This window comes from Ctenopharyngodon idella, chromosome 5 (genome assembly GCF_019924925.1).
Source record: "Ctenopharyngodon idella isolate HZGC_01 chromosome 5, HZGC01, whole genome shotgun sequence".
NCBI lineage: Eukaryota > Metazoa > Chordata > Actinopteri > Cypriniformes > Xenocyprididae > Ctenopharyngodon > Ctenopharyngodon idella.
Genome location: NC_067224.1, coordinates 23,704,269 through 23,726,498, shown reverse-complemented (window position 1 = coordinate 23,726,498; position 22,230 = coordinate 23,704,269). Strand labels below are relative to the sequence as shown.

General features: G+C 39.3%; 3 protein-coding genes across 7 annotated transcripts in view; 2 read left to right on the top strand and 1 right to left on the bottom strand.

Annotated features, from left to right (window-relative positions):
* gucy2d (guanylate cyclase 2D, retinal) overlaps positions 1–8,310 on the top strand; it is a 34,559-nt gene extending 26,249 nt beyond the window's left edge. For all 3 annotated transcript variants that reach the window (XM_051893166.1, XM_051893168.1, XM_051893167.1), the window contains 4 exons: positions 1,806–2,766; positions 3,044–5,472; positions 5,694–5,752; positions 5,967–8,310. The gene's annotated coding sequence lies outside the window, so the exon portion shown is untranslated. The remainder of the gene's footprint in view (positions 1–1,805; positions 2,767–3,043; positions 5,473–5,693; positions 5,753–5,966) is intronic.
* Positions 8,311–9,122: 812 nt separating this feature from the next.
* On the bottom strand, positions 9,123–12,943 carry si:ch211-284e13.5 (uncharacterized protein LOC793850 homolog). Its single transcript, XM_051893178.1, has 3 exons — positions 12,258–12,943; positions 10,621–10,896; positions 9,123–10,478 (listed from the first exon to the last, which is right to left on the bottom strand). The coding sequence occupies exons 1-3, from the start codon at positions 12,811–12,813 to the stop codon at positions 10,129–10,131; spliced, it is 1,182 nt and encodes a 393-aa protein (XP_051749138.1). The 5' UTR covers positions 12,814–12,943; the 3' UTR covers positions 9,123–10,128.
* A 271-nt stretch (positions 12,944–13,214) lies between these two features.
* The window catches only part of si:ch211-284e13.4 (insulin receptor substrate 1-B), a 28,210-nt gene continuing 19,194 nt past the window's right edge, over positions 13,215–22,230 (top strand). For 2 of the 3 annotated variants that reach the window (XM_051893163.1, XM_051893164.1), the window contains exons 1-2: positions 13,215–16,458; positions 18,241–21,423. In XM_051893163.1, coding sequence (XP_051749123.1) covers positions 16,107–16,458; positions 18,241–21,423 — 3,535 coding nt within the window. In that variant the 5' untranslated portion in view covers positions 13,215–16,106. Of the gene's footprint in view, positions 16,459–18,240; positions 21,424–22,230 lie in introns of those variants that run through there. The other variant, XM_051893165.1, reaches the window with a different exon arrangement.

Genomic DNA, 22,230 nt, shown 5'->3' with positions numbered 1-22,230 from the left:
TCCTCATGAACAACACAGCGAGTGTGAATGTGGAGCACAGTTATTATCCCCCACGCCCGGCACGGTTCCAGGGCGGGTTCTAGTGTGTGTTTTTCTCTGTGCCAAGCAATGTTCGGGGTCTTTTAGACATATGAAAGAGAAGAAACAAGTGTTAAATTTATCCAATTGCTATTTAAAATGGTAAATTGTATCGAAAGTTTTTAAGTATTTTTACATGCCTCTTCATGTTTTTATTTTCTGTTTTATTTCTGTATTGACAACTGAAATAAGTAAAAGAAATTAGTAAAAGAGGTGTGTTTTTAACATTTTATATGTATATAAAATGTTTAAAAAAACTTACATATTTTACTTTTTTTATGCCTCATTTGTCAATCAAAACAGATATATATATATATATATATACACACCACAAGTTGACACCCAATTCTCTGTGTCTTTTATATATATATATATATATAGCCTATATATGTCTGAAAACTAAAATCAGCTCTTCAATCTCTATATTGACCACAGCCCTCAATATACAGGAAATATTTACAACTGAACACAGCATAAACTGTTTCACTCGGCAGGCCCATTTCTTGCCTGGGAGGTTAATCTTTTCCCCTAATCTTAGATCAGTTTTGTGTTTAGATACAATAGATAACGCTTGGGGTGTGGTTGTGAGAGATCAGAAAGAAAGAAAAAATGAATTTTCCATTTACACATATAGCCTGTGGGGTGACCAGGTGGTAAACTACATCTCTTCACCTGTTGATTACACATGGGGAGTGAGCCAGTGTCAGTTTCAATAGGTGTGTGTTGTGATCTGAAGTCAGGGTGGGCTGGGCTGCTCCTATAGGCTTTTGTGTGGTTTTGACCATAGTGAATACAGGAAGAGAAGATTGTAGTGTTGTGTGTGTGTGTGCGTGTGTGGCAGATATTTTGTTTTGGGCCCCCTGGAGAAGGCGATCAGTCTGAAGCTGACCTACTTTTCTCCTTTACTCCATACCTGCAGAGCTATTTATACCCATGGCACAGGGCTACAGGAGCAACTCAGACCATCTCTCCCCTCACAAACGCACACATAGACACTTTCTGCTCACATACATATGCGTACACATCTCCTGCCATCTCACAGTTTTTATATGTTTTTTATTATTATTATAATACTCCCAGCCTGGCCTGTGGAGAACAATCCCACCCACCCACACAGTATGAAATCCACACCCCCTCAGGGGTGCAGTGAGGGTGAGCTGTATTCCTTTAAAGGGTCTGGTCCCAGTATGCATGTGGAAGCCTGTTTCACATATCAAAGCATGTATGCCTAATGAATGTTTTTCTGTTTCATCTGTGTAATAAGGATCAACCCACATCTATAATTATTTGTTTGTCCCAGAATGTTTGGAGACTGAATTACTTTTGTTGAACCATAACTGGGTTACTTATCACAAAAGAAAAAGTCATGTTGATTCTTGCTGAGTTGCTCAGTGAACAAAAGATTCTTCAACCGAGTATTTCCAAGTTCACCCAAGTGCAAAAAAAGTTCTTCGTGCAAATTTGCAGAGTTGACAAACAGAAATCTACTTGGTTTGAAAGTAACTTCTGTGTGTATGTGCATCACTACAATACTGTCAGTAAAAAAAAATCTGAAACTGTAGAATGCTTAAATTTCGCTAGTGACGGCACTTTAATGCTGTCGACTCAGCTTAACTTGTATTGAACCCGGGATACTCCTTTAACAAGGAATAGTCCGATCTTACACAATCTTTGGACGCTTATATCATAAGATCTTCATAACATTTTATATCTCTTTATGGTCACAGGAGACAAAAACACCATTCTGCAGTTAGAGGGATGGAGGACAGGAGGCACCTGCCTCCAGATGGAGGTGGAAATCCCAAGCGCTCCGTCTCAGCAGAGTGCGACACGGAGGAAAAAGCGGTCAGGAAAGAGCAGGATGACCCAGAGACCTCGACACAAATGCGTGTGAGAAAAGACGATCTCTGTGATGTTCCTCGCAAGGTGCCTCGTTTCCAGTATGTGGATTTCCCTTCCCTGCACCAGTGCATCCAACAGCTTTCTGTGCCTCCGCTGAATGGCTGGCTGGGATCCTGTTCATTGGCAAAGGCAGCAAACTATAGGCCCGCCAGTCCTAAAGAAAAGGTGCCCAAGTTTAAATACGTGGACTATCCATCTCTCCACCACTGCATTCAGCAGCTGTCTGTGCCTCCATTAGAAAGCTGGAGTGCAGGTCTGGTCAGCTTCAATGCAGAGGGGAGACAGGAGGGGTCTGGATTGCAGAAGAGATCCTCTCAACCTGGGACTGTGAGGAAGAACCAGAGGAATGAGGCAGGAGATCAAAACAACGAGGACAGGAGTAGAGTTACAGCATTTCCTTTCCCAAGAGACACACACACCTCAGTCTCAGGCAAGCAGGAGAGGCCTCAACATGACTACACCTCAGAGGTGCCACAAAGGTCCTGTGCTATGAAACCAGAAGCTGGTTTGCGATCAGATTGCGGTTCCAGGTTAGAATCTGGTTCTGGATCTCAGAGCAACACAGCGGTGGTGAGAAATGACAGGCCGTCAGTTATTAGCATGGTGCACACGGATAAGCAAAAGCACTGGACAAAGGCAGATCACCTGGAAGAACAATTGAACTCTCCAGATTCAGTCGGACAGGTACCGTGGAATACCCTCCCAGAGTCAGTCTGCCCATTCTGCCAACAGATGTTCACAAACCCTGAACAGTTCAGGGCTCACCAGAGGAGCCATAAAGACAAGGTGACTAATGCTTACTGTTAAATATATCAAATGAGTCAATGATTAGATCCAGCACACTTTCTCACTTTCTTTTGTGACATACACTGCATTCTCTGTATGTCACCACCCAAAAATGAAAATTATATAATTTACTCACCCACACAAATTTTTTTATTTTTGGGTAAACTTTCCCTTAGTTTTAAGTAGTTTGTTACTGCATCTTGCATTCAGCTTCAGCAATTTCTGCATTCAGCATCCATTATTTCCAATTAATCACAGTGTCTTCTTATCTTCACAGAGACCAAATTGATGTGCAGAAGTACTGAGTGACAGCTGCCTTTGCAAACAGTTAATGCCACATCATATGGAATCTCATCATCAGAGGCCTTCTTGTGACTGCCTATAGTGAGGCTCGCTGGCAGGACAATATGGAGATCAAAGACATGCTAAACACATTAGACAGTTTGGGTTCAGACCTTAGGGAAAATGCAAGCCTTTGTCTTGATTTATGGTGTGAAGTCTAAAAAGGCAGAAACTGACAGACAGAAACACAAGCATACAATATGCATGCTTGTTTGCACACACCTAGGCGTGTACACTTGCAATGATGCTGACACACACACACACACAGAGAGAGAGAGAGAGAGAATGTCTTATTCATGATTTAGAAGAGGTCAATATTTACTTCCCCACAAGGACCATCAGACATAATGGGTTTCAGCTCACGACAGGGGATTAGAAACAGATTTGTAGTCTCTTCCACACATATATCAGTGTGTTTACAGGGGTGGGTGAAGCTCGATGAACTGGTGCATAAGAGGATGAATTTTATTACATATGTGTTCCCCACACTGTGTGCATGGTGGCAGGCTAAATATTTAGCTTTTGGTGCCTACAAAATAATGGCTATTGTTAATGATGCACAAACAAACAAGCTTGTTAATGATTTGTTACATTAGCTTTTTATTGTTTTGTATTTTTTTATGTTTTTGGAAATTAATGTCTAGTGGCTTCGAGCTGGTAGCTTTAAATATTAAAAAAAAAAAAAATGTACCACTTGTTTTCAAGTGTTTAGTTGTGTGAGTAAAAATTTTTCATACAGAAACAAATGTTTGACTTTTCAGTACAGATATGCCCTGTGCAAAGAAAACCTGTTTGGCAGGTTACCTCTCTGTTTTAATGTTTTAAGCTTTATATAAACAAAAGAGCTAAACAACTACAGTAACAAAACTCACTATTTATATTTTAAACCTCGTCTAATTTTTTTTTTTTTTTTTAAATAGCATAAAAAGTGTTTTACTTTTTGTTTACTTTGTAAACTTTTAATGTACATAAAGTATTTACATTATAGTGATATACTGACCAGCTAAAAGCATCTGTTCATTATTAAGAACTACACATTAATAACTCGTAGTTTAAGTAATTTACATGTTATCCGATTTAAATCTGGTCAGCATGTAAAAAGAAACAGTAACGATAATTGTCTTTTTATGAATCTCACAAACCAAATACAGATTTACATAAAGGAATCCCTCTTTTAATTTACAAATAGACAAAAGATTTCAAAGCACCAAAGATATGGTTATAATGTCATAAACCTTCATAGTAACTTCAGGGGAGTTTTCCAGAAAGCAAGGTTAACTTACCGTCACATACACCTTGAACTCTCGGTTTATTAACCTAAACCTTGCTTACTCGAGGTATGCTGGTTCCAAAAACGCGTCCGGGAGTAAGTTCAGCCAACCCAGAGTATGTTTCCGGTTAACACACAAGAGCGACGAATCGATGATTCACCATGGAAACAGACGCTAATTCTACTTCCTTCTTCTTTTGTTTAATGGCGATTTACATAACCTACTTAGTGCACATCGCCACCTATTGTGTGGTTGTACAATCATTTTTTTCAATCTTTCCATTTAATACGTATTGTTTATTCACTGAGAATAAGAATTATATTGTTTGTTTAATGCTAATTATTTATTAAGATCACATATGTATTTTATTATAGAAATTATAGCATAGAAAACGTCCTGTTATAAAAAGTAAAAAAAAAAGTAGATCCATGTGTGAGATGATAATAAAATAAATACATATATTATTAGAATTGGATAAACATTTAAACATTACCGCTTTATAATATATATATATATATATAAAAGTATAATATAATATGGTATATATAACTGTAACTGTAATATGGTATATATAACTATATAACAAAATTAGTTACATTAATATAACTATATTAATTATATAACAACGCATCTGAATACCTCTTAAGCAAACTAACCCTGGAACATAACCTGCTCTGGAGAGTAAGATACTATGGCTACTTACATACCCTGAAATTATACCTCAGTTTTTAGAACTGAAAGTTAAGGTTATCTGCTTAATCACTCTTAAACATACCCAGGTATGTGACATAACCTTTCTGGAATTCCCCTCAGGACTTTCCAGAACTCAGCTGTGGGCTGTTCCTGAAAACAAATGCTATAAACAAAACACTTTCATTTCTACACAGAACAACGGATCGACAACACAGCACAGATATTTACAGTGAGAATTTTTTCTCACTTAATCTTACGCAAACAGATCATATGAAACGTACTAGAAGAACCAGGAAAACCTTGAAAAATGCTAGTATGAACACAAATAAGGAAGAGCTGAGAAGTGTGAGACAAACAGTTATACAGAGGGCTGCAAGAAGAAAGACAACAATGGGAGCTGGTAATTGTTTTGTTTATTAATTTACCATTCAAAATGTACAACTGATTATAAACAAGTTCGTTTATAAATATATCCATGATCATCAAAAAAAATGACTTTCACTTTCACTTTGTCCTGAGTAAAGTACGACGCAACATGCCTAACCAATGCTTCAGTCAATCGTAAAATTGCACATTTCAGATGTTGTAAAGCCCCAAAATTGACCAATCACTGTTCTGTAGGTAATTCACAGGTGTGCAATCTGACTGATGATCTTGGCCAGGAGGGAAATATTTTAAAGGTGAGAACACGTTTTATGTTAAACACATTCTGTTGTGAGCTTATAACTATAATATTGCATCATACCAATCGAATAAAAATATCCCTAAAAGCAGTTTAAAAATCGCAGTTGAGCATAAAGACAGTAAAGCCTCATGTGCTGGCAGTGCTATTGGTTAAGTCACTGGATTAAAATGATCAAATGATTCATTGTATCTTCTGTCCGGTCTGTGAAGGCACGTTCTCCTCCCTCTCAAACACTATCACTAGTGGATAACCAAACCGTCAACACTTCTGCATCTCAAAAAGATGGAAAAAACTCAGATCCCACAAACACAGTGAGCACTGCATATTAACTTCATTTAATTGTCATCAACTACAGTCTGAACTAAACCCATAAGAGTCAAGAAGTTGCAAATGTTTATTAATTAGCACCCATGTCTTACATTTCTCCAAAGTGCCCTGGTTTGTTCCTCTGCACTGAAACCTGCATGTATAAACGGGTGTACTACTAGTGAACTGCTTCACTGTACTCGATGCCCGACCACTCAGCTCCTGTGTGGCTCCTGCCTCTACCCCTGCACTTCTGCTGGCTGCACCAACAAGCTGTGCCCCCTCATCTCTACACTGCTAATATGTGAAGTGGTATCAGATCCAAAGAGTAAAGTGCATGGTTGTCCAATGTTCAGAGCCTGTCCCAAGTGTCACAATCTGATTAAGCATGAAAAAGGATGCAAGTTTGTAACATGCGCATCATGCTTTTATAGTTTCTGTTTCATCTGCTTACAAGATAACTGTAGCAAGGATGCAGCAAACTACTGGTCACTAACTTGCACAAAGCAGAGAGCAGAAAGACAGAGATTTTTATCACCACAATCCTGAACAGAGATTCATCCCAGGGTTGGAAACTCTTCTAAAATGCAAATCCAAGAATTTTCAGTTGTTATACAGAAGTGGACAATAACTGAATTACTTTCAAAAACTGATTCAGGCTACAAAAGAAATATAATATAGCATTGATCCCATATTCCCCTGTACGTTGAAACTATGCTTTGTCTTACATCTGACCTGGATTTTGGTTAGCAGACATAACAACTCAAGTATGGAATTGATTATTAAATGGCACATCCTATACAATGCAACGTTAATTTAAGTAGCACTTGTTGACGCTAGAATACTTGCATCTGTGTAAAATATTGTTATTAGTGAAACTGTCTGTACATTATCTCTTACTAGGACATTGTGCCACTCTAATTCTTTTATACCTAAAAATGTCCGATATATTGTCATTTAAAATGACAGTTCAGGGTACAATATAGAAAGATACATACATGATTTCATTTTAAGTATTTAAGATTCTTAATGGCAACCTGTGTGTGTAGCTTTAAAAGAGTGACTATACACCTGTGTTGTTTTATAATTTATTCATTTACAATCAATCATAATCATTTATTTAATTATTCAATTTAATCAAATAATCATTTATTATGCACATTTTAAAGGATTAGTTCACTTTAAAATGAAAATTCTAGGTGTACGCCATCCTAGGTGTATATGACTTTCTTCTTTCAGACGAATACAATTTGGTTATATTAATAATCACCATGATGCTTCTAAGCTTTTTAATGGCAGTGAATGGGACCAACGAGTATGAAGCACAAGAAAGTGCATCCATTCATCATAAATGTATACTCCACACTGCTCCAGGGGGTTAATAAAGGCCTTCTGAAGCGAAGCGATGCATTTGTGTAAGAAAAATATCCATATTTAACACGTTATAAAGCAAAATATCTAGTTTCTGCTAGACTGCCTTTCGTATTCAACTTAAGAAGAAAGATTAACTGACGTCGCGTCAGTTATGCTTGATTCATAAGTTGGCATAGGACGTAGCATAAGCGTCTTGAACTGCTAGAGTTTTACACTTTCTTCCTAAGTTGAATACGGAAGGTGGTCTGGTGGAAGCTAGTTATTTTACTTTATAACGTTTTAAATATGGATATTTTTCTTATACAAATGCATCGCTTCACTTCAGAAGGCCTTTATTAACCCCCCGGAGCCGTGTGGAATACGTTTATGATGGATGGATGCACTTTTTTGAATTTCAAACAGGTGGTTTCCATGCACTGCCATTATAAAGCTTAGGAGCATCATGGTGATTATTAATATAACTTCGATTGTATTTGTATGAAAGAAGAAAGTCATATTCACCTAGGATGGCTTGAGGGTGAGTAAATCATGGGGTAATTTTCATTTTAATGTGAACTAATCCTTTAACTATTTGATCATTTTTATATTATTTATTATTTTACTGGTTTTTTTTATTATTTAATCTTATGATTTTGGGTTTTCAAGGGATATTTGTCTTTACAAGTTAGAGTTGAAAGATAACCTCAAAGAGGTTTTTAACATCATGTTGTGAAGCAGTATTTTTCCCATTGCATTTGGTTTGGTATAATTTGTGGTGGTCAGACAAAGTACTGAAAGAAAGTCCAGACAAATATTGAAGTTCAGAGGAAGTCTGAGCATTGAAACATACGCAAGTTAGATTATTCAATAAACCTTGTTAATTTTTTATCATCACTTCATCTCATGCTTTCTGCTATTTCATGCCTCTGTCAACCTCTCAGACAAGACTTTTAGTTAATATAATTTTGGGCACCAGACAAAATAGTTTTGTTAACTGATTTTATGCATCAGATTTTAACTGGTTTGAGGTATCAGACAAAATGGATGTCTTTTGACAGAATCTAGTAAAAAGACTGAAGCCAATATTTCTGGAGTGGAGAGTCGATCTAACTGGTCATATTAAAGACTTGCACAACAGAGTACTGATTCTGGATCCTATTGTCAGGCACTTTAAATCTTAGGGAAAGAAAGAAATTTTTGAAAGGCATTAAGGTATAATGGATATTCATTTGATAGATGCTTTTCATTCAAAGCAGGGACATTCCATTCAGGGATGAATGCAGGAATATTATCTTAGGGATAATTCACCTAAAAATAAAAATTCTGTCATTTACTCACTCTCATGTCATCCACCAAATTAAATCTGTTCATCATATAAAGCGATCATATCTCTTCACAAGACTTGGATTAAACTGCTTGATTCATTTGGATTTTATTTGACACCTTTATGACCTTTTTGGATCTTCTAAGTTTTGGTTACCTGGAAGTTCAATGAAGGGACAGAAACAGGTTTCATTAAAAATATCTTAATTTGTATTTTGAATAGGGATTTTTTTTTTTTTTGTCCGATACAGATTTTAACAAACAACTATTCACTATTAACTAGACACTTATATGTCATATGCTCTTTTATTTGAACTTTTATCATTAAAATTGATTAGTGTTTTGATCATGTTTTAAATAAGCAAAGTTCAAAAATGCATACATCAAGGTATACTAGTTAGTTTATTGCTTCATCATAAAATAATTTCTATTGAACATGGATTGGATCCATTTAACATTCAACAAGCCAACATAAATACATAAATACAATAGAACAAAGATGCATATGAAATAAACTGTGCTTTTTAGGTAGGTCCAACATTAGTTTTCAGGTACAGAAATCAAGTAATCAAACGTAAAATATATTTTTCATTGTATGAGTGAAATATACATTAATCCTTATTAAAGTTACAAAAGTTATTTAGTCAAGAGAAGTGAGCAACTTTTTGTCTTTTGTTGTTTGATTAACATTAAAACAGCAGGAATATTAGGCTTCTGTCACTTTAAGAGATGCACGGATTCAATATACTGGCACACAATTTTTATTTCTCTCTTTACGTTCAAATAAGACATAACTGAATATGTTCACAAGGATACTCACTGAGACAGGCATTTTGATAAAAATTTTGTGTGAATTAGAAGTGAAAGAGAACTCAAAACAGTTTGCACGCTGCCTAAAACAGTTTCCAGGCGTGCGCTTTGGATGTGTGCGCATACAAAACTTTTCACACAGTGAGCAGAATTGAGGTCTCCTTCGCATCTTCTTGCGCTTGAATGTTTAAATTCGCAAGGTTTACAAACACGTGCAAAGGATAAACTTTTGTGAAGATGCAGCACTGGCCTGATCGGGATAGTGACAGTTTCGTCAATTGTCCCAAGCGTTGTTCACGCTGGCCCCAGGCAGTCCTTATTGTCAAGCCCTGCTGTATTTTGTACAGATTTTATTTTGTTTTAGCAAGTATTTGATCAAAAACCGGCCGACAAAATCGGTGCATCTCTAGTTTTGAAAATTAACCAAAGTCACCCGAACATGGTTGACCAAATGTTGACAGAATTTTCATTTTTAGGAGAACTATCCCTTTAATAACCTTTTGGCTTTTGGAGTGACCCTATATTGGATTTTTCCTCCAACACAAGACTACCATAAATAGTGCATTTATACAACTGTTGTCATGAACACTGATGAACCTTCAATCCACCATCATTTCGAAACTTTTTTCCACACTGACCGCAAACATAAGGTTTCTCTCCCGTATGAAGGCGGAAGTGTCGCTTCAGTGTCAATGCGTGACGAAAGCGTGCGCTACAGATAGAGCAAGTGTATGGCCTCTCTCCTGTATGAATCCTCTGATGGATCTTGAGATGGTGCTTACGGTTGAAGTCTCGTCCGCATAGGCTACAATGATAAGGGCTCCGGTCGGGGGGAAACGCATGGTGCCCGGGACTCTTATAATGGTTGTTGTGGACCTTTGGGAAGTGGGTTTGTTGACCTGAGCTTGAGGACGACAGGAAATCTAGGTCTAGAGGCAGAGAAAAGGGAAAACTACATGTAAAAAATCTTGTAATATGGCATATACCTGTGCTTAAGTTTATAATTGTACTTAGTGCAAATTAATATAAACCTATTATCAAGGCATATTACTCATATACAGTAGTACTAACCTAGGGGTTGGTTGGTGGACTGGCAGTGCATGTTTGATTGGCAGCTCTCTGAGTGCAATGGCTCAGGTCTCCAGTCTTCCAATAGTCGAGATTGAGCCAGAGAAAGGCTGTCTGAGTTGGGTTCCTCCACTACAGAGAGGGACACTGGGATTGCGTCATCATAACTCTCTTCTTTCTTCACCTTTACAGCCACATCAAGGGATGATCCCTCATTTGTAACTGTCCCAGCACATGTCTGGTCAGTTTTGGTCATATTGTGTTGATCATTCTTGATGTCTGAGAAGAGAGTGACTCAAATTTCATCAATCCTGTCCAAACCATGCACAGTGGCAATAATAGAGTAGTGCAGGTATGACGTCAGAACCCAGAAGAGTAATTCGCCGCTGGTTCCTTCAAGATTTTCCTATGGGGTTTTATAATGGGGTTTTTCGGTTTATGTGTAACGTTTATTCTGACGTTATACCTGCACCACTCTATAGATATACACATATACACAGTAAAACTGTCAGCTGTGGTTGCCAGAAATTCACTGTAAAGAAATACTGTTATTACGGTATTATGGGACGACATATTGGTGCCTGTATAACTGTATATTTCATTAAGCAATATAATGTTAATAAACCAATTAACTATCAAAATTTGCTTTTTACCTTAAAGGGTTGGTTCACCCAAAAATGAAATTTCTGTCATTAATTATTCACCCTCATGTCGTTCCAAACCTGTACAATCTTCATTAATCATCAGAACACAAATTAAGATATTTTTGATGAAATTATTTTCATCAAATATTATAAATAATATATTTTTGATGAGCTTTCTGAATCACCCATAGGCAGCAACATCGTTGCAACTTTCAAGGCACAGAAAGGTAGTAAAAACATCATTAAAATACTCCAGTGGTTCAACCTTGATGTTATGAAGCGACAAGAATACTTTTTGTGTGCATGAACAAAGGTCTTACGAGTTGGAAAGACATGAGGGTGTGTAATTAATGACAGAAATTTAATTTTTGGGAGAACTTAACTAACCCTTAAACATGTACTGCTTACAACCACGATAATACATGTGGTACAATAGAAAGCCACCTAATGGATCAGATCAGAGTCCATAAAACATGGCCAATATTTGTTCAAGGTAAACTAAAATAATGCAATAAACATTAACTAATTAACAGAAAATACCTCTAAAAACACCCTACTGTACATTACGGATAACAAAAATAAGAAACAAAAATAATTAAAATATAATTATAGGTGATGTCACACAGTAAAATGACATATAATGTTATTTAAACCATTTAAAGTTATGCTAAGTATATGGTAAGGTAACTTAGTTAACCAAATAACAGGTTTTACTATGGCATTTTTACAGTCTTTTCTGTAAGGATTACAATTTTTACAGTGTGTAAGCAAGTGTAACTTGAGCACTATCATAAGGGTATACGGGTACGACTACAGAGACAGACAGACACACGGTTATGGCTAATAACAACCCACATGGGGTTAAATGAACAAGGATAGAGTAAACATGAAGTCAGACTGGGCCAATAGTTAGAAAGGCGTGTTGTTATTGCGCTATCATTGACAGTCGGGCATTTTAATTGATTTAATTTCGACTTTAAACATCAAATAGCTTACCATTTGTCTCATCTAATCTATAGTGGGTTGATTCCTCAAATGAATCCGAGTTTAAAGTCTGAGCGCACGCGCCTCCATTTGGGTTCCCACAGATTGATCCTCGCTGGAATATATTAGTTTCCTTGGATCCACATACCTCATAGTCATGTTCCGAGTTCACAGTGGGCTCGGTTTGTTGTCCGACGTTATTTAACTGCCGACCCCCACGCTGAACCCTGCTGCAGCTGATGGGAGGGTTTGTCACCAACTGATTGCTACTACCGATGGGAAAATCTTCGAGTCTCTGTGGCTGTTGATCCAGGCGACCACACACAGTAGAAAGTTGCGTTTCAGCTGTTTGCAGCCTAAACTTGAGCGCACTGTTGTCCCGCAAAGCCTCTTGAATCTTGCCATGCACGTCTCTGAGCGCTCTGTCAAGCAGTCTGGTGATCTCCGCAACGGCGATCTCTACTGCAACACCGAGCGCGTTTTGAAGGGTCGCAGTCAGTTCATCTTGAAACGAGAACGATACCTCAGCAATCACTGCGGGGTTTGCAGGTCCACCGTTTACCTCCATTTCGTTTTTCGTTTAAAATAACTTTTCCACAATAGTCTAATATCCTAAGAGGAGACGAAGCGCATCGCTCACCGGATAACCCTGAAGTGGCGAACGTTTAGTAGCTGGCCAACCTAAATCATTCCCTTCGTTGCTTGCATATAAAAACTGAACACTTATTTCTGATTACTTATTTTTAGTCGAGCCCATTTTAACGCTTCGAAAAACAAACTAACAGAATGCATTAAAAACATATCATTCACTGTCGTTAACAGTGGTAAAATATCCAATATAAATTAATTGAACAACACTCCGGAATAACACACAGTTGTCCGCATTGTTTTTTTTTTGTTTTTTTTGCACGTTTATATTTTAAAACAGGGAGCAAGGCACACTCACTAACGTGAAAAAAGAAAATCAGGATAATACTAAAATAGTAAATATTCTGACATAGAAGTGTTTCCTGTCTTTCAATGTTTTTAAAGTATTTGAAATAATGAATGTAGGGTATTTTAAACATTTTTACAAGTCATGTATAAATAAAGGAGGGTTTACATTTCTTTAATTTACATGTGTGAAATATTGATATTAACCAAACAAATTTGTCATGTTCACAAGGTCAGAAATCCGGGAATTCAATTTATTTAAAAAAAAATATGTTATTAATTTTTACTGAAAGATATTTAAGTTGTGCGCAAAAAAATGAATTTAGTTGATTATATATTGATAGCTATTTGTAAATAAAGTAATTTGTATTTTTTTCTAAATTATTTTTTGGACATTATCATAATCATCATCAACACCCGAGGGTCCACTAGGGGGCCTCAGAAAAATAGTAGGCTAAGCATGCAGAAAAAAGAAAAACATGATCCTGTTGCATTAAAGATATTAGGGAAACAACTGAGATATCAACTCGATCTCCGTGATAGTCTCAGAAACTTTAAAATGAAAAGTGATCGCTGTCAGATTCTTTGTTCAGTCACTCATAAGGCTTTTTAGGCATGTTCTGCCTTTTGCACGTTCACAGTGTACAAGCCCATATATGGGAAACCGGAAGCTGAGAGCACCATTTTCTGTGGGTTTGGAGGTTTATCACATCTGTCAACAAGGGTGTACACAGCCGAGCATCCTAAAAGTAATAGAGGACAGAGGAAAATAAAGAGACCAAAAAGAGTCTGGACCAACAAAGAAAACGCAGACTTGAAAACGCATGCCGAACTTGCTTAGCTTGTGATTAAAGATGGGGTGATACATTTTAAGATGAAGGTTACAGCACCATTATTATGTTCTTTAAAAGTAGGGTAGGCAATTTCGGAGATGCTAGCAATAGCAAGCTAGCTTTGAATGCATAAGATCCCACCCTCCCTTCAGAGCGCTCTCCAAAGCCACGCCTCCTCCAAAACACATGAACGCGCACAGCCAGAGCAGAATCTGCAAAGCGTCACGAGAGACGGCATTAAATTACATCATGTCTCAAAGCACATAACATTACTGTAATAATGAATGTAAACAACTTACAGAGTTCGTACTTGTACCACCTGACTGCTGCAGATTCTTTTCTGCACTGATAGTGTTGACATAGAAACTCATAAATCTGGAGGATGTGAACAGCTCTGGGTAGAACATTACAGGGGTTTCCATCTCTTAATTATGGTTAAGACATGGCGTGAATGCAGCATAAGCTTGTTGTTTTGGTTCAGGAGGAAGTGTAAAAGGTGGCTGCTGTTTTTTTTTACTGCGCCCGGTGACTGTCTGTCTACAACTCTGCCAGCCTTGTAGAATGCGCTGATGACATGTGATAGCAGGGTGCGGGGTGCACGGAGGTATGGAAATACTACATATTATGTTGACAGGTAGGACCGAATGCAATGATTGGACGAGTATTTTTTGGTCCTGAGACTTCCACAGAAGATATATGTAATTTTTCAAAAATATATATTTAGACAACTTCTACTATTTATTGCTATCAGGATGTTTAGAGAGTTTCAACCAGTAGCCTATAACAAAAAGTGTTTATAAAAAAATTGCCTACCCTAGCTTTAACAGCACTATGTAAAATGACACAATTACGTATTAAAAAATAATGTAACAATTAAAAGTTTTATTCTGTTGATTTTTCGCAATCTTCAAAGGAATCTCATGGTATGTTTCCTGCACTTGAACTTCTGTGGCATTACATATCAGGCTAATTTTGTTTTCTTAAACGCTGACGCATTAACACCTTGAGATCTCATTATTTTATTGCGGTTTAAGTTCTAATACACAGTTAAAACAAGCACATTTGTTGTAATTTCAGCAGGAGCACAACAGGAAAAATCTTCGAATACTGACTTGGAAAGTGGGGAACTTTGCTGGTCTATATTCTGTTTTACATATTGATCGTTTTTGGCCGAAATATAAAGTGGCTGTTTCATGTTCCTGTTGTAGATAGATTATTTGTATGCATTTCAGCAAATTGCATAAAGGAATTTTGCATCAGCATCAATCAGCATTAATATTAATCTCATTTCTTGATACAGGCGAAAACTGTCAAACGAGTTTCGCCTTATTGCACTGAAACAAAAAATTGCAAAAGCCAACCAACAGGTGTCGCAAACGGCTCACCAAGAATAATGCACTAGCGCAAGAGACTTGCCAATGACCGTAGAGAGGGGGATTCCGCATTTAATAATTAAAAAAATGCAATACTACGTGAAAAGCAGAGTCATGTGTATATTTTCCTGGTAAAAAATAATTCTAAAAATAATTCCGATATGCGTTCCCTCTAAATTGCCATATCTAAGCTGGCAATTAAAAGAAACCCTTAATGTGGAATAGAAAATCTGGAACAAGAAATGTGTTAATTAAACCTAGATGATGTTCAACTATATTTTTCAACGAATCCATATACAGACAACACTGAAATCAATGCATTCTCGGTTCCGCACTGTGTACACCGTGTACATGAACTGGCATTGACGGGTTTACCAGTCTCAGACGTGCAGGCAGAGGGGGGCATCCGAGTGTGCGGGTAGAGCTGTACAGTAAACAATTTTGGTAAGCTTGCAATGATACACAGCAGAACTGCATGCTAGTGCAGACGTCGCATGCCGCATGTGCACGCCTGTCAGTGGAGCCTGGGAGCACACAACCATACAAGCTGGACCAGGAGGAAAACAATCTCAAGCGATTATTTGGGCTCTCCTCGAGGGCGCGTGATTGCATGATGAGAGAGAGAAGAGAGCTGCTGCTATCATGAACGAATGTAAAACATACTACAGATTTTAGGCAGGCATTGGTGGATAAAAAAAAAAAACCAAGCAACTCGCCCTGCAATGGAGAACCAGGCGGCGATGGAGCAGCAGAGCTACGAGGACGTGCGGAAAAGCGGTTATCTCCGCAAACAGAAATCTATGCACCGGCGCTTTTTCGTTCTCCGGGCTGCATCGGAGCAGGGCCCGGCCAGACTCGAATATTATGAAAACGAAAAGAAATTCCGTAGCAAGTCACCAGTCCCAAAGAAAGCAGTGAACCTAGACTCTTGCTTCAACATCAACAAACGGGCAGATTCAAAGAACAAGCATATGATAGTGCTGTATACCCGCGGGGAGAGCTTTGCCATAGCCGCGGACACTGAGGAGGTCCAAAACGAATGGTACCAGGCCATGCTGGATCTACAATGTAAATGTGAGTTAGAAATTATGTTGTACCCTTGAATCAAATTCGTCAATGACCTGTCTTTCATATATATATATATGCTGCAGCATAGACCTTGATGATTGTAGTTTCTTAACCTGCCCATCAACGTGTTGATGATGGGAGCCCCCTTGGCTTCAGCGGATCTATATTTGCAAAGCTGTTTGGCTTCAAATGCACGTTCTACCCCACCCGTCTGTTTAATGTAGCCACCACACCTGGAAATGTGGACGCACGCGGTATTAAAATAGCCAGATAGATTACGGTGCATGCTTTGTAAAACCATATGCATTCATAAATAGACAAATTAATAATTTGATTTTAATTGAATTATTTATTGAAAATAGAGATATATTAAAATATTAAATATTCTAATGGTCTCATCACTAGACAGAACTACTATAGCGCGTAGTGCGAGAGTGGCGCATTGTGCAACGCTGCTGCAGCGCTCAGGACTGTTTTTGTTTTTCTACACATTTGTGCATGTTGGTCGTGTAACCTACATTTCTGTCATAGCGATTCTGCTGGGGAGGGGAGCCGCGGCAGCCGTGCGTGTTTATTGGAATACGGGTCTCCTCTTGCCCCATCCTTCGTGTTTTGGTAGAACATGATCCCCCCACCCCGCCGCTGAATGAACCGTTCACCGGGTTGAACAGCAGGCCATCAATGTGATGATATGGAGACATTAGTTGCCGAGCAAGCGATTCTATAAGCCTTCCTCGGTTTAATTCATGTCCGTAAAGGCTATAATGGATTCACTTGGTTGTAGTGTATGTATCCAGCAACTGCACGGAGAACATCTCTTTCTCCATTTTTACAAGCACGCTACAAAATGCGCAGCATTGGTCAGATAAATGGCCAAATCAGTTACAACCATTTATATTATACACTAATCAGTCAAAATCTGTTCTGACCTGGGCTGGTTGGTTTGATCGGCACATGGCTACTTTCTCGTTCTTAACTAAAAGCTATCACGTAAATGTAACAAACTTTTGCCCTTGTGACCCTCTCAAAACATGTAAAGGTAAGGACAACTTTATTTATGTATTTTTTTCCCTCAAAAAACCACCCCACTCTACAGATCAAAAGCTATAGAGAAATTAAAATGTATTTCTTCATTTATTTTTTGTTTACTTCTACATAGGTCTACATACAGACATACACATAAAACACAGACACACACACACACAAGAATTTGCATGTGGTGAAGTAGTAATAAAACTAAATAATTTGTGAATTGCATATGTGTGTGTGTGTTTATTTAGGATAACTGATTGTCCCACCAGAGATATTCAAAAGCGAATAAATATTGTGCCAACCAACGCTGTTTTCAACTAATAAAATAGCTTGTTTTCATGCCATTCTTTTAAGAAGATGACATTGGGTTAAAAATGCAACATTATCTTAACATTTTGCTCTAAATATGGTGAAAATATACTGAAATATAGTATTTTAATGATATAAACAATTATAATATAAACAATTATTTGTTTCCACTTTTAAAATTCTACCCCAAACTTTAATGATGTAACCAACAAGTATTTTTTTTTTATATTAGTGTGGTTTAATAACACAAAACTTACTTCAACTAATAATGTACTGAGTGGAAACATACATTTTTTGTGACATATCTGATTGGAAAATATTTATTATTTAAATTATGCCTCTATAGACACAATCAACACAGTACTGTATACTTTACAATTTCTTTAAATATACGCATGTTTATTTCACTTTTCTATTGTGTTCCTATCTTTTATTTTGTGTCTGTAGGTAAGACTCCTGATGAGTGTGGCAGTGGAGGAGACTGTGGACTGCCTTCCCCTGGCCCTGCCTTTAAGGAGGTCTGGCAAGTTAAAGTCTGGCCAAAAGGTTTGGGCCAGGCCAGGAATCTAGTTGGAATCTACAGACTTTGCTTAACGGACAAAACAGTCAACTTTGTCAAACTAAATTCTGATGTTGCAGCTGTGGTCCTACAGCTGATGAATGTGCGACGCTGTGGCCACTCAGAAAACTTCTTTTTCATTGAAGTGGGTCGTTCTGCCATGACAGGTCCTGGAGAATTCTGGATGCAAGTAGAGGATTCAGTGGTGGCGCAGAACATGCATGAGACCCTTCTTGAGGCCATGAAGGCTCTGAGTGAAGAGTTTCGTCAAAGAAGCAAATCCCAGACTGTTGGTGTGAGCTGTGGAGGAGGAACTGCCTCTAACCCTATTAGTGTACCTTCTAGACGACACCACCCAAATCTACCACCTTCACAGGTTGGTTTTTCCAGACGTGCTAGAACGGAAACCCCTGGAGTATCAAACACCAACACGTCTCCAACTCCACGGCACGGATTCTCTAGGTCACGGACAGCCAGCATTGGGGCTCGCACAGAGGATGGAGGGGGCAGAGCAACGGCACTCAGCACAAGTCCAAGTCTCAATGGTTCATCCTGCTCAACTACCCCAACCCTGAGACCTAAACCCACACGAGCACCCACTCCAGCGAAGATCACCCTCAGCCTAGCACGATACACTCCTAACCCTACACCTTCCCCAGCCCCCAGCCTCTCATCCAGCTCTGGTCATGGGTCAGAATGTGGGTTAGGTGGAGCTGCCTTTGGAACAGTGCCCATCTGCACTTATGCTCGAATTCCTCAGAGAGTGTCCATGTCAGGATCACCCAGTGATTATGGTTCCTCAGATGAGTATGGCTCCAGCCCCGGAGAGCACTCCCTGCTAGCCACAGGGTTCCCTGGTGCCCTTGTTGAAGGTGGAGCCAGCTATATCCTGATGGGTCACAGAGAAGGGTCTCACAAACGTGTTCATGGACGCAGGGTTCTTCGTCGTTCATCTAGTCGCGAGTGTGAGGCTGACCGCAGGCTGCTCAGCAAGCGTGCTTCCTTACCCCCCACCTCTACCCAGGAGCGTTTGGTCCCACACCGCAGGGAGGAGGAAGAAGAGGATGAAGAAGACTATGCAGTGATGTCACGTAGTGCAAGTAGAGAGTCTTTCACTTCACGCCGAGGCTCAGGAGGTTCAGCTACAACATCATTAGTGCAGGAAAACTCAGCAGATAAAGGTGTCAGTACTAAAGGGGGGCCTGAAGACTCCTCAATTGACAGTGGCTACATGTCCATGTTACCAGGTGTTACAGCTCCTCCTGCTTCATTGTCACTATCAGTTTCTGGTTCAGATGTAGTGCCAAAGGGTGGAGATGAATACATGGCCATGACCCCCAATAGTAGTGTCTCACCCCCTCAGCACATCCGCCTACCCATTAATGAGGGCTACATGATGATGTCTCCTAACAGTAGCTGTTCACCGGACTTACATGGCCTGAGTGGATGCATTTGGGGCAGCAGGGGCAGCATGGAGAGTCGGGCAGGCAGCGATTACATGAACATGTCACCTATTAGTGCCAGGTCAGCTTGCAGTACTCCTCCATCACATCCAGAGCAGCAACCACTGCAGCCAAAGATGGTCTATTCTTATTTTTCGCTGCCACGTTCATATAAACACACTGCCCTCTCAACCCGTTTTGAAGATGATCTGGACAGGGTTTGTATGGGTAGAGGTGAAGCTGGAGGAAAGGTTGGTTACCATTGTGGAGGGGACACACCTGTGGGCTCAGGTGGTGGTGGACAACTCTCTCTGTCCTCATCCTCTTTCTCCTCTAGTTCAGCTAGCAGTGAAAGCCTTGAAGACAGGTCGTTGTCTCTGTCTGTTGGTGGAGTAGGAAGAGCAACCAGACTAACCACAGGACACAGGGTAGGGGGAACTCACCCCAAAGTTTCAGCCCAACACCATCACCAGCAGAAATGTGGGCCAGGTTTTCAGAAACAGGGTCATTTACAGCCAAGAAAGGACAAGTTGTCCAACTTTTTTGTGGATATGTCCAAAGCCAATACATTGCCGAGAGTCAGGGAGACTTTGCTCCCAACTGCATCCCAGAGCCCTGGAGAGTATGTAAGCATTGTTTATCAGGGTGAGCGAGGAGGACATAATAAGGTGAGGACTACAGCTGAGCCAGGGAACTCCATGGCACAAGGTCATAAAAGAGCCTTTCACCGACCACAGCCATGTCAAAGTGGATCTGCCAACCTTCCCCGGAGCTTCTCAGCACCCCTCTCCACCTCCATCTCTTTATCCTCTGAATATGTGAACATGGACTTGGGTAACTCACCTTCTTCTCTCACTCCCCTGTCTTCTTTTAAACCCACCCCAAAAGTCAGAGAGGAGATCAGCAGAGCTTCTCAAGTAAAACAAGAAATGGAAATGGGACTCAGGAAGAGCAGCGTGACAGGCTTAACATCTACAGATATCACTGCTGCTCCTTTTACAGACTATACTGAGATGAAATTTGGATTGGATGCAGATAAAACATCCATGTCCCCTAAACCTGGTCAAACACCTCTGCCATCCTCCATGGAGCAGGAGCATAACATGAATTATCCTTCACCCAAAGCTTTTTCAAATGTGGATCAGGGTGCCCGTCTAGTGAGGGCAGAATCATCAGCAAGAAGGCGGCATTGCTCTGAGACATTCATAGCAGCTCCAGCTCTCCCCCTCTCCCCCTCTGCTTCCCCTTCTCCTTTTCCTGAAACACCACATTGTGGTCCACCACGACAGCAAGGATTAGAGAGTAACCTTTGGTCTAATAATCAGCCACCCTCTCCACAGTGTGCCAGCCCTGGAGTGGCAACTCTTCCTGCTGCTCAAGCATCTTCCTTAACCCTGGAGCAAGGCCTGAACTACATTGATTTAGACTTGGTCAGTAAGGAGAATCAAACCAGTGTGGATGGACCTTCTGGCCCTCACTCATTTTTCTCTCCTGTAGTAGGAGGGTTGACTGGGGGATTGGGTGGAGCAGGAGGAAACACCACCTCCAGCATCAACACATATGCCAGCATTGATTTCATCAAATCAGATGAATTAAGAGTTCATCAGAGCAGCAGGAAGGACAGCAAAGGTAAAAGCATTGTACACTACAAAACTTTATTTGCTCCATTACTGAAGCCCACTTCATACGTTTGCCTTTCCATACTGTTACCATTTAACCTCAGAGTATTAATCTCTAGTTGTTTTTCTATCCTAACCAATGTGACTGCTGAATATGATCAAAGGTGTCACCTCTCACAAAACATGGTCAGTGGTATCACAGAACATTTTTTGAATCCTTATCTCCATTTTAGAATAATACTGGTTATAAAGTAACAATATTCAATTAATCAATGATTCTAACATTCATTCAAGACTCATGCAATCATTTAAAAAAAAAAAAAAATGTGTTATTCAGTGTATTTGCATTGGAAATGACGAAATCTTTCCTGCTGAGGCTCACAGTAATGGTAATGGGCTTATCAAGGGATATTTTGGGGCCTCACTCCTCTCTTTCTTTGGTTATAGAACAATAGTAAATATTGTTGAAGGCTTAGTTCTGTATTTGGACTGCTCTCTGCCTGTTTTCATTTGTGAAGTGGAGGTGGAGTATAAGAAGAATCTGACAGCTCCTGCGTTATAGTATTAACCAGATCATTTAGGTTGTTGGTTTTGAGTGTGTGTTGGTTATGGTTTATGAGTGCATGATAAGGGCAGTGTGCATACAGACATATGCGTGTGTGTGCCTGTGTGATGTGTGTGGATTGAGAATATAGCATATTTGTGGCTTATCTAAGTGTTTATAAGGGATACCTCTGAGCAGCCCTGTATCCGCATATATATTTAACTCACTGTGATTGTAGATAATTATGGCTATTTAACTTCAGTCTTGCTGAAA